Source organism: Fusarium mangiferae (genome assembly GCF_900044065.1).
Source record: "Fusarium mangiferae strain MRC7560 genome assembly, contig: FMAN_scaffold002, whole genome shotgun sequence".
Taxonomy (NCBI): Eukaryota; Fungi; Ascomycota; class Sordariomycetes; order Hypocreales; family Nectriaceae; genus Fusarium; species Fusarium mangiferae.
This window is the reverse complement of record NW_024573922.1, coordinates 4,067,983-4,081,979: the sequence shown is the minus strand read 5'-3', so window position 1 is coordinate 4,081,979 and position 13,997 is coordinate 4,067,983. Positions and strand designations below refer to the sequence as shown.

General features: G+C 49.4%; 6 protein-coding genes across 6 annotated transcripts; 1 reads left to right on the top strand and 5 right to left on the bottom strand.

Moving 5' to 3' along the window:
* Nucleotides 1-76: 76 nt before the first annotated feature.
* On the bottom strand, nt 77-1,200 carry FMAN_05290 (uncharacterized protein; the record flags this gene model as incomplete). The annotated part of the gene is made up of 4 exons (XM_041828070.1): nt 77-799; nt 858-988; nt 1,050-1,116; nt 1,171-1,200. 4 exons carry the CDS (start codon nt 1,198-1,200, stop codon nt 77-79), a joined length of 951 nt encoding a protein of 316 aa, XP_041678969.1.
* A 495-nt stretch (nt 1,201-1,695) lies between these two features.
* Nucleotides 1,696-4,148, bottom strand: FMAN_05291 (uncharacterized protein; the record flags this gene model as incomplete). Its single annotated transcript, XM_041828069.1, has 7 exons — nt 1,696-1,834; nt 1,886-2,601; nt 2,653-2,910; nt 2,972-3,474; nt 3,524-3,943; nt 3,993-4,005; nt 4,059-4,148. 7 exons carry the CDS (start codon nt 4,146-4,148, stop codon nt 1,696-1,698), a joined length of 2,139 nt encoding a protein of 712 aa, XP_041678968.1.
* Nucleotides 4,149-7,803: 3,655 nt separating this feature from the next.
* FMAN_05292 (uncharacterized protein) lies at nt 7,804-8,955 on the top strand (the record flags this gene model as incomplete). Its single annotated transcript, XM_041828068.1, has 1 exon — nt 7,804-8,955. The coding sequence occupies one exon, from the start codon at nt 7,804-7,806 to the stop codon at nt 8,953-8,955; it is 1,152 nt and encodes a 383-aa protein (XP_041678967.1).
* A 28-nt stretch (nt 8,956-8,983) lies between these two features.
* On the bottom strand, nt 8,984-10,213 carry FMAN_05293 (uncharacterized protein; the record flags this gene model as incomplete). The annotated part of the gene is made up of 1 exon (XM_041828067.1): nt 8,984-10,213. The coding sequence occupies one exon, from the start codon at nt 10,211-10,213 to the stop codon at nt 8,984-8,986; it is 1,230 nt and encodes a 409-aa protein (XP_041678966.1).
* Nucleotides 10,214-10,714: 501 nt separating this feature from the next.
* Nucleotides 10,715-11,591, bottom strand: FMAN_05294 (uncharacterized protein; the record flags this gene model as incomplete). Its single annotated transcript, XM_041828066.1, has 2 exons — nt 10,715-11,231; nt 11,287-11,591. 2 exons carry the CDS (start codon nt 11,589-11,591, stop codon nt 10,715-10,717), a joined length of 822 nt encoding a protein of 273 aa, XP_041678965.1.
* A 1,013-nt stretch (nt 11,592-12,604) lies between these two features.
* Nucleotides 12,605-13,841, bottom strand: FMAN_05295 (uncharacterized protein; the record flags this gene model as incomplete). The annotated part of the gene is made up of 4 exons (XM_041828063.1): nt 12,605-13,362; nt 13,410-13,535; nt 13,588-13,664; nt 13,714-13,841. The coding sequence occupies 4 exons, from the start codon at nt 13,839-13,841 to the stop codon at nt 12,605-12,607; spliced, it is 1,089 nt and encodes a 362-aa protein (XP_041678964.1).
* Between the last annotated feature and the right edge of the window lie 156 nt (nt 13,842-13,997).

Here is a 13,997-nt window from a genome sequence, read left to right as displayed (position 1 = left end):
TAGTCTTGAGGGACTCTATAGTCTTGAAAAATTACATTTACAAAATTGCCTTGTATTCCATCCGTTATTCCTCGAGCTATTTTCGTAGCGACTTGTCACGGCCGTACTGAACGGTCATTCTATCGAATCGCCGACGTACAAAGGGAAAAGCAACAGAGCCCACAAATGACATGAACACATCGTAAAGAGTGCTATCGCGCGGGCTTGGGCCTCGCATGTTGTTCAATGTCAGGTCAGTCGTCATGTCCGTTGTGATGATGTACCGCCCTTTCCTGATACCTCTAAAGATCTTTGCGGCTATGTCTTCGGCACTCTGTATGTTTTTGAGCAGTTCCTCCGTGTCCGAGTAGTTTGAACCTTCCATGTTCTTGAGAAGCTCTGGTTTAGTCGCCTGCTCCATCATGAAGGAATCCGTGATGAAAGCCCCCGGAAAGGCAATGTGCACACGATACATGCTCTCGTCACCGTATAGGAGCAGCTCTTGGCGGAGAGTGTCTGCTAATGCTCGTACGGCAGTCTTTGGAGGTGTATAAGCGGTGTAGCCTGGGAGAGCAACAAAAGCAGCGCCGGATGCGATATATACCAAACGTCTGGTGCGACTTGGGTCCGGCTGTTCAATCCAACGCTGCACACACCACTGTGTGATAAAGAGGGAAGCATGATAATTAGACGAAAAGCAAGTGGCGAGTGATTCTGGTGCAAGGTCTGCAAGAAAACCTATCTGATCTGGAGTAGTGCCACCAACGCTACAGATCAGCAAGTCTGGCGTGGCATTGTGCTCTGACATGGCATTTCTTAGCTATATGATTGATTAGCTTAGGCTGCCAACTATGTATAGATTTTCTTGTCTTCCTCACAGCAGCGTGATCGCCGAGATCAACAGAAAGGGTGTGAACAGTCTGTTCTTCTGATAGACGGGCGGCCATGATTTCTCCCTTGGCCTCCTCGAGGGTCTTCGGGTTCCGAGCAAGAATGACGATGCTAGCCCCTAGCAGTGATCATATCAGAATAAACCGACTACTGGGCTTGCAGTACTCAGGAACTCTTACCTTTTTTCGCAACCTCTACCGCCATGATCTTGCCCAGACCTCGAGATCCGCCTGCGATACATACCGTCTATGATGGATTTAATGCCCTCGCTTCTTCTAGTCGTTAACAATGGGTGCATACCTGGCCAACCAATGTATCTTGGCGTGCCATTTTAGAAGTGTTTATTGCCGTTGTTCCAAACTGGACATTCTCATATATGGAAATCGAATGGCAGATTGGCAAAGAGTACTGATAAATAGCCACATAGCCGGTACTGGATGCATAGCTCGGTCCCCCGCGGATCGGACCAAGGTGGACCTCATTGGTTGATCAAGCACGGGGCTAGGAAAGTCGGCTCCCTCGGGTCCCGGCCCTGTCAACTCTTAAACTCTCGTTGAGGCCGGGGGAGGGACCGGGGGATCCTCACCTCAATACTACAACATACTACCATAAATAAAGGGTAAGTAAGAATAAACCTTAAAAGCTGTTCTATAAGTAGTTTAAAACTTTGGCCTTACTCTAGATACAGACTCTAGAAAACCCTATCACGCAGAACAGTTAGTTTATCAAGATTATAGAGTTTTATTACAAGGCCTACAGTAGACATAGGTAGTGATAATACATGACAGCTATTCTTGGAGGACTGTTGATCAAGCACGATGATCGTTATGATGGCCCAAAAGGGAAGATGGAAGAGATGTCCATTAGATTATCCAGGAATCCATTGTCGACAACGATATCTGCCATATCGAGCTCGTTCAACCACGTCATCGCTAGTTGATCCGTGCTCTGGTCAAGGCTAATTCTGTGCACCTATTAATATCACTTCACGGAAGTTTAATAAACTACTACGTACCGTTGCAAGGGCTCGGTCACCATCTGAGGGTACCCTAAAGGCTCGGAGGGCTGTAAAGCGATATTTGATGTATCTTCAACACCCTCAGCAAGTCCACACTGCTGCAACTGGAATAATGTCTCTGGAATCAGATGCTTTGGGTATCCAGATACGCTAATAGCCAGTAGTATCCGGAGACATTGCTTTGCCCGAGCTTGATGGCCATCCATGTGGTATAGGCCGCAAGCAGCGTGGATGACTTGAAGTGCTTGTAAGGCGAACAGATAGTCAGCCATTACCAAGCTGGAAGCTACTTTGTGAAGGACCATGCTCTCCAGGATCTCAAATGTTGACTCAGCTGCAGATACGCAGGTCTTGGCAAGTGTAGCGAATATGGGTTGCTTAACTGTCTCAACGTGCTCGATACCTTGTAACAGATTGCACAGAAGGAAGGGTTTGGTGACGAGCATCATGGTGCTCCAGTAGCGAAGATGTAGGAGAGATATAGATCTTCTGTAGGACAATGATACTGAGGTCGATAGATGAAGGTGAGCCGGTACGTGATCTAGCCAGGCTTGCAGTGCACTGATTGAATCGTTGATGTGAGTCCTCGACAGCTTTTGTCCGCCATGGACAGGCCCATCGTAGAGGTTCTGCCGGATACTTTGAGTTATTTGAGCGAGACGTATACACTGTTCAAGGTATCCGTTTGGTGTATGAGAACCTGGACTGACAACCTGAGAGCTGTTAGAAAGAGTTTCCGGGGCGTGTTTATACCAAGTACCTACGAATTCTGACGGCAGAGGCGGCTTCCAAGAAATCTCATTCGGTGGACTATTCATGCTTGGCTTTCCGAGGGCAAGAGATAGATCTTGATCAACGAGGTACAACGTCCACCAAAGACGTCTTGCATGCGCTTGGCTTACCACGCCGCTCTTGGTGGAGTATTTGTCCAGATGCAAACCTAAGGAGAAGGCGATGCGAACTGCGAGTCCAATGTGAAGATACGCTGAGTTGGTGAAGCCGTTGGATTGGAAGGCTAAGGACTAGAGATAATTAATCGCGTAAGTAATTGTATTAGCGATTATGAAACAGAGAGGGACTCACCAGCACTATCAAAGCTCTAACACTGTCCAGGTCTGCCTCATCACAAACCCTCGTCACAAGAGACTTAGCCATCTCCAATGAGTCATGCGCCCTCTGTCCGTTGACCAACCCATTAGGCGATGGCTCACACGAAGCGCACAACGCCACTATCCCATGAAGTGAACAAAGCCATGAAGCATTCATTTGCCCATTATCACCCGAGTACGTCGTCTCAAGTCGGGTATAGAATGATTCGGCAGAGTATATCCAGTACAAGCAGTGGACCTGCTCAAAGAAGCGAGCTGCACAAGCGGACAGCAAATCTTGGCACGGGAATTGGCATGGATTCCCAGGTGAAGATGCGACATCCGTTAAGGGAGATTTGACTGATGGTGGGCTGACTTTGAGCATTCCGGGTATCTTGTCCTTGTCCTTCTCTTTGCTTCTTGTCCCTGCACCCATTCTGAGCATCCATGACCGTACGGCGCTGTTGAAGCTGGCACCCGACTCAGCTCCCATGTAACCTGCACATGTCAGAAATGGGCACAGGCGGCGTGTAGCTAGGGAACTTACGGTACTCCCCATGGGCATCGGCTAGCAGACATCCCAGGTCATGGTGCAGATTGACAATCTCTGGCAACAATATCTCTTCCTCTTGACTTTCCTCTACATCATGTAGCAAAGCCTCTCCTTGATCTAGAGTTTCATCTCCACAATCTATGAGTGGTGCATCTGCCGACACTTCGATAAGAGACATCGTAGGTGTTGCAATATCACTCTGGGTTTTGAAGGCCGGCTTTTTATTCTCGTCAATCAATCGTCGCAAGTTCGGTATCGTCAGCTCTTCATCCGGGAAGCAGTTACTGCACAGCTCACGCAGCAGACGATATTCCTCTTCAGAAACGAAGTAGAAGGGCTTCTGCCGCCGCTTCTCCATATCCACTGAGCAAACCTCATCAATGCTGCGGCAGTAATCGCAAGGGCCATCGGCATCTTGACTCTGCGTCAGTCTCCCCTCATCCAAGCGCTGCAGTCGACGTACCAGGTTTATTGCACTTGGAGAAACGGTTAGTAAGACGTACAATGCGATATACTCAGGGACAGTTACCTTTGTCTTCCTTGACTTGCAGCGATCGCAGCTGATGGCCGTCCGACTGACCCTCGATTTCTTGGTGACTTTGGAGCTTCGCGTCGACATGATGTTTTTCACACCGTGGCCTAACTATGGGACAGTGAGCAGAGGTAGATGCTGTCGAGAACAGTCGCGACTTGGGAGAAACGAGGTTCGCCGGGTTCTCCACTACCCCAGACTCCAGATCGCCACGTTTGCGGGGGTGACGAGCTCTGCAACGAGCAGGTATTGGCTAATCGGTTAGGCTTAATTGAGCCCCTTATCGAAGGACCAGGGCTTCCCCGCACCTGGCCTATCATACCAGCTGGGTTTCAACTCACTAGCGATGCCACAAGCACACAGCTTATCGCTTTGGGTATGGCCAAAACGCGGGGAAGGCTGAGCTCGGCATGAAATAGCGGCAATTGCATGCGATTACCAATTCCAGCTCCAACTTTGAGCGGAACCGCTCTATAACCTTGAGGAAGCTCTGGTCCGGAACGGTTTTAGTAAGCACATTAACATCCCTAATACTGAGTTCAATCACAAGTTAATGCTGGTCGACACAACCTTGCCAACCTCTGATTCAGATATCACATCGCAAATTCTGACCTTCACGTCCTCCACCTCCAGTATCCTATTATAATGATTATGATACTCCCGCCTAGCGGCGTGACCTGAATACACCGTGAGTCTCTCGTCATCCCAATATCGCTGTTAAAGAAATCAGGGACCTTGATGAAGCACCGGATAGCGACGTTAGTAACCGTGCAGCCAAGAAGTACGAGCATCGACAGCATCACCATGGCAAACTACCCCATGGAGAGGACGTAGACATCAGCCTCCCCAGTAACACTTTCGATGAAATATGGCCGTTAAGTTCCCCAGGATGCGACCTCCTGGAGTATGCCGAAACCGCTCCACCCGGCAGTCCAGACTGTCCGACGCGGCGAGCTTTGTGCAGGCTACGTCAGCCTTTGGGTACGAGGTGCTGATCTTGCATGTCCGAAGTATACATGCGGAATCCTTGAGTTCGCTGCTAAAGAGGGCCTCGACGACAAGCTCAAGCTTAGATGTCGGCTGCCTGATCTGTTCTAAACCTTGCCAGTGGGTGTTGTGTTCACTGATGACGTGACAGGAATTCGCAATGTCAATAAAAATGTTTGGCTTGGCCTCATTTAGGTTTTCCTGACCTTCTTACAAATGAGAGGCTTTGGCCCCTTTCCTGGTGCTATGCAAGGACAACTTTTCAGAGCCTTCTTTCGCCCAGTCCATTCCGTTGAATTCTTCCCCGCAGGACAACTGATAATGCCACTGGATTACCATAGCAGAGTTACCAACTCCAACGGTTGATCCGCCACGGACAGGTACCCCGACCAGCGACATCCACGGTACGGCACAATCTGAGAGGACTGTAACCCAGCCGTGAGGCTTCTCAGAGCTCTATCTCGGGGGTAGCTGTAGGTAAACGACACGCACGTTCTACCAAAGGTCTTTGCGGCCGAGTCGGCTAACTCCCTCTTTGCCAGCGAAGGAATAGGCAATAGCGGTGAAGTCGATGCTTGAGTAGTTGCAGTAGGATACGGATTTGTCCGGAGATGAAAAAGATGCCACGACTATTATCCTCATGCCAGATATGAGCGAGCCCTACGCCGAACCTCCCTAGAGAGCCCCCGCGTCGTCGCTCGACTAGTGGCTTTAATAGAAGCGGGCAATGTCTGAGACGTTGCTCCTGAGATAATGAGTTGCTCGGATATCATGGGCAGTGGAGTTTGGTCGCAGGTGTAACGACCGTAGGACGACCTGGCTTCCCAGAGAGCTGAGGCAACTTAATACACCAATGCCGATTGTCCAAATGCTCAGGTGCTGCCTCACGATGAGGTTCCCCAACGCGGCGAAGGTGGTCTGACTCGACAGGAGAAACTCAAGTAAACCTAATTTAGTCCCTCTTTCGGCGCTGTGGAGGGCGAGGGTCTTGAGTGTTGACCCCAAGACAGCTGCAAGCGACAGAAGTTATAGCATCGAGGTGATCTGCAGAACCTCTAAGTTCTCTCTGCTGATTTAATCTCTCAGTCACCGGTCTGAACTGTAAAAGCACAAACAAGGGTCATGCAGCGCCGTCCAAGGGCGCATAGGACAGAGATAAACAGGGGTCGTTACAAGGTTGTGTCAAGCGGCTGAACGCTGTCATGCGACACAGTAGCTTATCTGGTGAGCAGCCTTACGAAGTGGCCCGATGACCATTTTCGTTCCAATATAAGGAGAATGTAACGCTAGAGGAAAGTGATAACAGAATTGAGGAACAAAAACGCCCACTATAGCCCCTGGTGATGGTGACTCAACCCTGTAGCCCTATCACGCGGCCCAGTTGCTTGTTTAGCAATGAAGCTAGTAGTGTTGGATATGCTTTTGGGGAGTAATAAAAGGTAATTGTCATTGACCTCGACGGCAAATGTATTAACTTAAGTGTATCAGCAATTCTAACATTAATAATACTAGAGATATTCAAAAGTGATGCAATACTATTCTTGTCAAAAGTGGGTGATAAACCTGTGCCCGGGCTGGATATGAGTGGTTCTTCATTTACCATGTCTCGAGATGTCCGTCGGTGCATAGTTAGCCCGACATTATTCCATAAATGGATTGAAATATCAGCTGTCACGGTTGTTCATTCCATTATGGAGAGTCCCAGCCTGATGAGGTCGATACATTGATCCAGCAGACCCAGGCCTCAATACCGCCTCGTGTAGTTTATTCCTGCCGGTTCCAAACCATCCAAGACCTGGATCATCTCTAATAGGTGCAGATAGACTCCATCGCCCCGATATATATAGCTAATTATCTTAGCATGGCGGCATTTAGTAGAGTGTCTAGGTTGTGACTAACACCAGACTTTCGGTCTGTCACATTCTACATAAGCAACGGCGATAGTGTGCTGACGGATTTGGCTAAATATGGCAATACCAGCTTTTGAGCACAAGTCGCAATAACTGTCATCTTAACCATTAAACAATTAAGATGCCCTCTGTGTCAATGCTTTGTCTTCTGACTGTCTTTAGTGCAGTTGGCAAGTTAAATTGGCGCATCAGCTCAGGGATTGGCCCCCAATGTACAACCCCAGAGGTCACATTTCGAGCCAGGGTAGCGCTTCTTGCCGGTCTTTGAATGGCTGGTTCGCGAGTGGCTGGCTTGAATGGTACAGCGCAGCGGCCATCAATGCTACAGTACCCGGACCGTCAGATGTCACTTCTGAGCGATTTTATTAAGCATTTAGCCTTAAGTAGGTTTGGACAATACATGACTGGTCTCTTGATCACATTTTGGTGGAAATACTGGCTATATCACTTTTTCTTTTTTTCACTAGAGAGAAGGGATCCATGCTTGCTTATTTATATGCTTTTAACAAAATTCCCTATAGTGGTGCTAAGATTAAGCAAATACACAGAGGGGGTTGGGCAGAAGGAGGGTAGGGCTTAGCTCAACAGCCTGTCACAATCCGACACAATGCAGTAATCCGTCACCTCATACCCCTGCATCCTGTCAGCCCACTATTTTCGTTGCTTACATGGGATGTGACAGAAGAAAAGTTCGGGCTGTCCCATAATAGCCCTATTTAACTCCCGGGCAGGTTCTTAACTATATTTCAAGGCCCTTTCTTTTGTTGTCCTCTTTACAGCCTTTATCCTCTCGTCTTGTGCCAGTCTCCCTACATCTTGCAAATATCCTATGGCAGTTATTCGCAATGCATTACTCCAAGGTACTGAGCCTTCTGGCTGCCTACAGCCTATACTTCTCTATCGCCGCTGCGGGTCTCAGCCGTTCCCGTTCGCAATTTAAAACCTTCTTCCCGACGGTAGAAGAACACGATAAGTGGAAGTTCCACGCAAATTGCTCCGACCAGTTTACAGACTACTGGAACGAGAGCAAAGAGGATCCAGGCAGGGGCCACGAGTGGTCCAGAAACCTCTTGGAATGCATCCTGGAGGAATATGGAGAGGCCAACAAGGCCAACATGGCTGTGACGGGCATTCTTCTGGCGCTTCTACCTGCAGGCCTCGTCCAGTTCGGGCCAGGCCTAGCTGAGATCAGCCTCCTGAGCACCCGGAGACCAATTCTCGCCACGCTACTTGGCTTTGGATTGCTGTCACCAAGCCCAACCGAGTTCGACTTTGAGAACATTGTCAACAAAGCAGTGAACGGCGGTGAAGCGCTCATACCGATAAGGGCTCTGAATGGAGACGGGACACCCTTTCTTGCTAAGATTCTTGTGTCTGTTATTGAGTATGGCATCGCGATGGCGGCAACGGCAAACTACTTCTACCACCTCTTCCGGTTCACCTATCACGCCGTGCCCCTGGCCCCGTTAGTTGTCTACATTCCAGGCATACCAGAAACCGCGACTCTTTTTGGATGGGGCTTTTTGAACTTGCCAATCTTTCTACTTGCTTTTGTCGTCTCCGCCAAGACCGTGGGGTTGATTACCTCCAGATCGGATAATGACAACAAGAGAAACGTCGTAGCCAGGTTCATCGTTGCTGAGCTGACTCCCTGTGGTCAAGGCCCAAAGCTTAAGGAGATTCAGACTCCAGAGTGTCCAAGAACCTTGCCACGTCTTCTTGGCCCCGTCGTCCGACTAGTCGCCGGACTTCACATCATAACCGGCACTGTTCTTATTGGCAGCATTGTTCTCATCCCCTTAGGCGACTCTCTTCCGGTTATCTACGCCTTTATATTCGCGGCTATATGTACTCGGGCTATACTGAGCTACGAGTTGAACGGTCTGGCGCTGAGGGCAGAACGAAAGGAGGGAAGGACAAAGAACGACACACGTTGCCCTGAATCACAAGATTACACCAGTGTAAGCCAGGTTGATTCTAGTGTAAAAGCAGCTTAGAACCGAGTGGGTTAGGCACTGAACTGTACTAATCGCCGCCATTGTCCCTTGTCGCGTCAGGCTCAAAGTAAGGTCTCAATAGCTCCAACGAGTCACCAAATAGAGACTCTTGTACCCGTGCCCATTTGATCTGCTTCTCGATCTCGTTCATGTCATAATGCTTCATCAAGCTCGCCAGAATGGTTTCGTGACCTTCCTCGGCAGCGACCGTAATGGCATCCCAAATATGCTCTTGTCGGACACCCCTCAACGTAAAGCTCGCCTCCAGAAATAGCTCGACAGTCCGGTGGCGGTCCTGCCTGGCAGCGATGACAAGAGGTCGCTCATCCGACCATTGATCCATAAAGACGTCCGCGCCGTTCTTGACGAGCATTTCCAGTAATCTATCGTTATCCTCAAAGTCATCGGGCTCACACCCGCTCAGCGCAGAGAGAAGAACACGATCATCCATGTTGGGATCTGCTCCTCGCTCGAGCAGCAACTTCACAACATCGTCATGGCCACTCTCCGCCGCCCAACTCATCGCAGTCAAGTATTGCGTCTCGTCTTGCGCGTTGGGGTCCGCGCCGGCATCGAGAAGGCGTTCTACGATGCCTACGTGTCCAAGCATAGCCGCGTGCAAAAGCGCCGTAAACTCGTCGTTATCCCTCGCATCTGGGTCAGCTCCATGCTTCAGCAGCAGAGCCACAACTTCGTCATGGCCACGTTCGGCCGCGACCATCAGAGGAGTCCATCCCTCGTCATCCGCCAAGTCGACATCCGCGCCATTATCGAGCAGAAGCGACATTATCTTGATGTTTCCGCCGAGAGAGGCGCGGCAAAGTAGCGTCTGTCCCTTCTCATCCTGTTTGTCCATAGAAGCACCCTGACGCAACAGGCTTGCCACTATCTGCTGAAACCCAAGCTCGGTCGAGTGAGAAAGTGATGTCTGCTCGTCACCGTCCCGGAAATGTGCGTTGACGGCTTTTTCTAAGAGTTCCTCAACGATATCCAGACGCGCTTCCTTTAGGGCTTCCAGAAGAGCTATTTCAAGATAGAGCTCTCCATATGGGTTTGGCCAGTTCAGCCTCAGGTAAACCATGGCATCTTCCAAGGGACTGAGGCTTGGCTGCTCTGACTGTTCTTTTGTTGGTATAGGCTGCCAGAAAGGTACTTCCGGATAAAGGCCCTTGTATTGGTTCACGTCCAGCTTCAGACGGGAAATGGCATCCTCCAGGGAACTGAGGTCACCATGCCCCGATTGTTCTGTTGGTTGCATGGTGTTTTGATACGTCTTGGTAGAGTCGAATAGTCTCTTAATTGTTCCTTGAGCAAGATTCTCTCTATTTGAAGTTTCTGAACTGTGTTTGGACCATGTCCATACCTTGCAGGTGCCTGGCTATGACCCACATAGTCGGATGTCGCCGGTGCTCACGGACGCCGTGCCATACTATATTTGACAAGTCAGAGGAGTCGTCCCACCAGATAAAAGACCGGTATCGCCAAAACAAGGTAGAAATACGATGATCTTCGAGCTAAGTCTGCTCTGCCTAAAGTTTGTTTTCGCCCAGAGTTGAACGCTGATGTCTATCAAGAACACGGTAAGATCCCAATATGGCAAGTCGTCATTTACTTGAAGTTTCATTTCATTTATCCTCCACTACTGATATCATAATAAGTGGCAACCACAACTAACATGACCCTTTTCTCTGACTGGAGCCGGCTCCTTAGTCAGGCGCGACATTCCCTTGACCATCATCTTCTCAGTGTAGTTAAGAACTCAAACCAACTGAGTGTTGCTATCTGTTTTGACAAGCCTGGCGCGCATATTCGCTGCATCCCTAGTGAACCAACCGGCGACAATTATCATTCCCACAATGGCCAGCTGCAGGGAAAAAGTGACAAATCTCATGGCAAAGCAGCCCGTGGTAGGATGCAAGATGGCGATGTGCGTAAATGAGTAAATAAGGTCGTAATTCATGCGGATCAACTGAAGGACTGTGGCAGGCGCAGCAGCCATCATCAGCACTTCAGCAGACCGATAGCTTATATCTTGTCGCGCATAGTAGATGTGCTTGCCGGCAGGGTATAGCCAGATCAGAGTGCCTATCATGACAAGAAACATGATGATGTTTCCCGTCTTGTCCATGGCGTCGTTGTTTACGTTTTCCGGCATCGATGTATTTCTCGTTCCGCCGTATGCTGCTACGATCGTGCCGATGGCATATATAACATTCATGGCGACCATGACTATCCGGTTTCGTTGGCGTTTATATGGGAACAGCGGGAGTTTTAGACTAGAGCAATATTAGTCCCCATCTAAGACATTGGGGGACATAGATGTTCACATACGCTTCATAGATCAAGCCTATAATAGCCGCTGATAAAGTACCGGTGCTGGCAGCAGCGGCCACCATGGCATATGCAGTCGGAATGTCAGGTTCGTTACGCCGTGATAGGTAATAAATCTCCGAACTGATCCGAAAGATAAAAAAGAACATAAACGGTGGAAACCACGACTTGCCAATCTCTCGGTGTTTATACGCCACATATACCGCTGGGAATAACAGGGAAACGAATACAATAACGATTGTAGCGGAGAGACCGATGCATGCTGTCGTGGGAGGGCTGGGGGGTTGAGAACTGGAAGTCGACATAATGACTTGGTAAAGACTCTGTAAGTGTAAGAACCGCTCGATATTTTGTTGTCAATTTGATAGAATGCCAGAACCAACTCAAATATTTATCACCTACAAGAGCCGTACATATCGACCATACAATCCTTCTGCCCAGCCCCCTATCCCAGAAAAAAAGGGCTGAGCCAAAACAAAGACCAAAACCCCAGTGAAACCGAGTCAGTTTCTGTGCCAACAGAACAGTGCCCAGCATCGCCTTACAACTTTAAACGCTTCAACCGCCGGGGAGACGTCAGCAAGCGTTCCGCCATCCAGGGCCCTTGACCTATCAGCTCGATCGACGTGCTTTGGATAGGACATATAAAGAAACACAATGCGTAATCGTGAGGCGCGGCGGGCCCTGCAAAACCGTGTGGAGCCGAGTCCCGAAAGATAGATGCAGATCGTTGTGACTAAGCGGGAGAACTTGCACTACCATTTACTTCCGGCCGGCGCTCGGCAGAGCTCGCGGCAGAGCTCGCTCGCTTATAATAGATCTTATCTCGTATATGGTGAATCCTGCCCTGGTTTCAGCGGCATAATAAACTTTAAAGACGGAGGATATTGGCTTTTGTCCCTTTTGACAGGGCTTCGCTTGAGGTTTAATATAGCATCGCGTGCCTGGCCTTGCCTACCTGTGTTGCGATCTGCGACCCAACCGCTTTCATCACTTTTTAAGCCACCTCATGCTTGTGGATCCCAGTGATGTGACAGTCGACCAGTATTTGTTTACATGCACTAAGTTATTTGCAAAGAGCAATCTTGAGTTGCGGCGTGGACCTACAAGCATTGGGTGGCTTCAGCCAGCTCAACATAACAGTCCTTCTCCAAAACACACTTCGGGCGGTGTACACTACCCACACAGTCTTCATATAAAACTCAAGGTGAAATGTCTGTGACAGGTTTCATCAAGAGTTTGTCTTGGATCCTTTATGGCTTCCCTTCCAGCTGAAGACTCCGCCCGAAACAGAGTTTCCTCCCAAACGGATTCTGCATTAGCTCTGCAGATCTAAAACAGCCCTTCCCGCAAGACTCCCACTTTCCATCTCCCTAAAGACCTCTGTCAACTCACTCAGCTTCCTCGTCTGATAGTGCACAGTAATGACTCCCCTCGCTGCCAAGTTCAGCACATCGATCGCGTCCTGGCGATTCCCTAGTATCGATCCAACAATCTTCAGCTGTTTCTGAACGATAGGGCCAGGCATGGCGCTTGCAATAGAAACAGGTGCTCCTCCGGGCATTCCAACGCCCACCAGAGTCCCTCCAGGCCTCAGAAGTTCGAGGCCTTGAGAGTATGCTGCGTTGCTGGATGCACATACGACTACTGCATTGGCGCCGAGATTGTCGGTGAGCTTCTTGACCTGGGAGACCAGATCCTCGCCGGGTGTCGCAGCATCAATAAATGTCTCTGCTCCGCTCTCCCTCACAACATCTTCCTTACTTCCTTGATCGATACCAATAACACGATACCCGAAAGCCTTTGCTGCTATCTGCGTGACAAGATGTCCCAAACCACCTCCAGCTCCCGAAACAACAACCCAATCGCCTGGACTGGCAGTCACTTTACGCAGCGCCGCGTACGAGGTCAGTCCTGCGCAGAGCATTGGTGCCGCTACTTCAGAGGTCACGCCGTTAGGAATAGGCGTCAGATATCGAGCTGGTACAGTGAGATATTGCTGGAATGTCCCGGGGTTGAACATGCCAGACACAGACTGTTTGGCACAGAGACCATCCTCTCCAGCGATGCAGTATACTCGAAACCAGTCAGCTAACTGTGTAAGTGGGAGCGAGGTCACATACCGCAGCTACCGCAGATATCCCTTAGCCATTTCACTCCGACTCGATCCCCAATCGCGAAGCCGTGTATATCTGCGCCCTCTCCAATCTGAACAACTGTTCCGACACCCTCGTGGCCACCAATTTGGGCTACATCCATTATGTCAGAGAGGTCCACTCGTAAGTTGAGAATGAGACTCACTATCAGGAAGCGAAAAGGGCATTCCCCAAGAGTTCTTCATGATGGAAAGGTCGGAGTGGCAGACGCCCGAGTGAGAACTTTTTACTGTTAGGTAGTGTCCCTGTCTCACAGTGTCGACAGACTTACAGTCTTACCAACACTTCTCCTGCTGATAGGCTGGGAGTCTCAATTTCTACCACCTTGGTGCTGAGTTCACCAGGCTTGTCGTAGACGGCAGCCTGGTGACACGACGGAGTGTTGTTGACGATTGCCATGGTAAGGTATGATGAGTATGAACAATTTCAGAAGATGCAGAGAAGTCTAGTCAGATTGGCAGTTAGCTGTTACTAAAAAGCTCATATAGCATAATATCTATCGATAAATGATGTTTTCTTGCTAGCTACAAAAGCACTACTGTTGAGCTCCCTTCG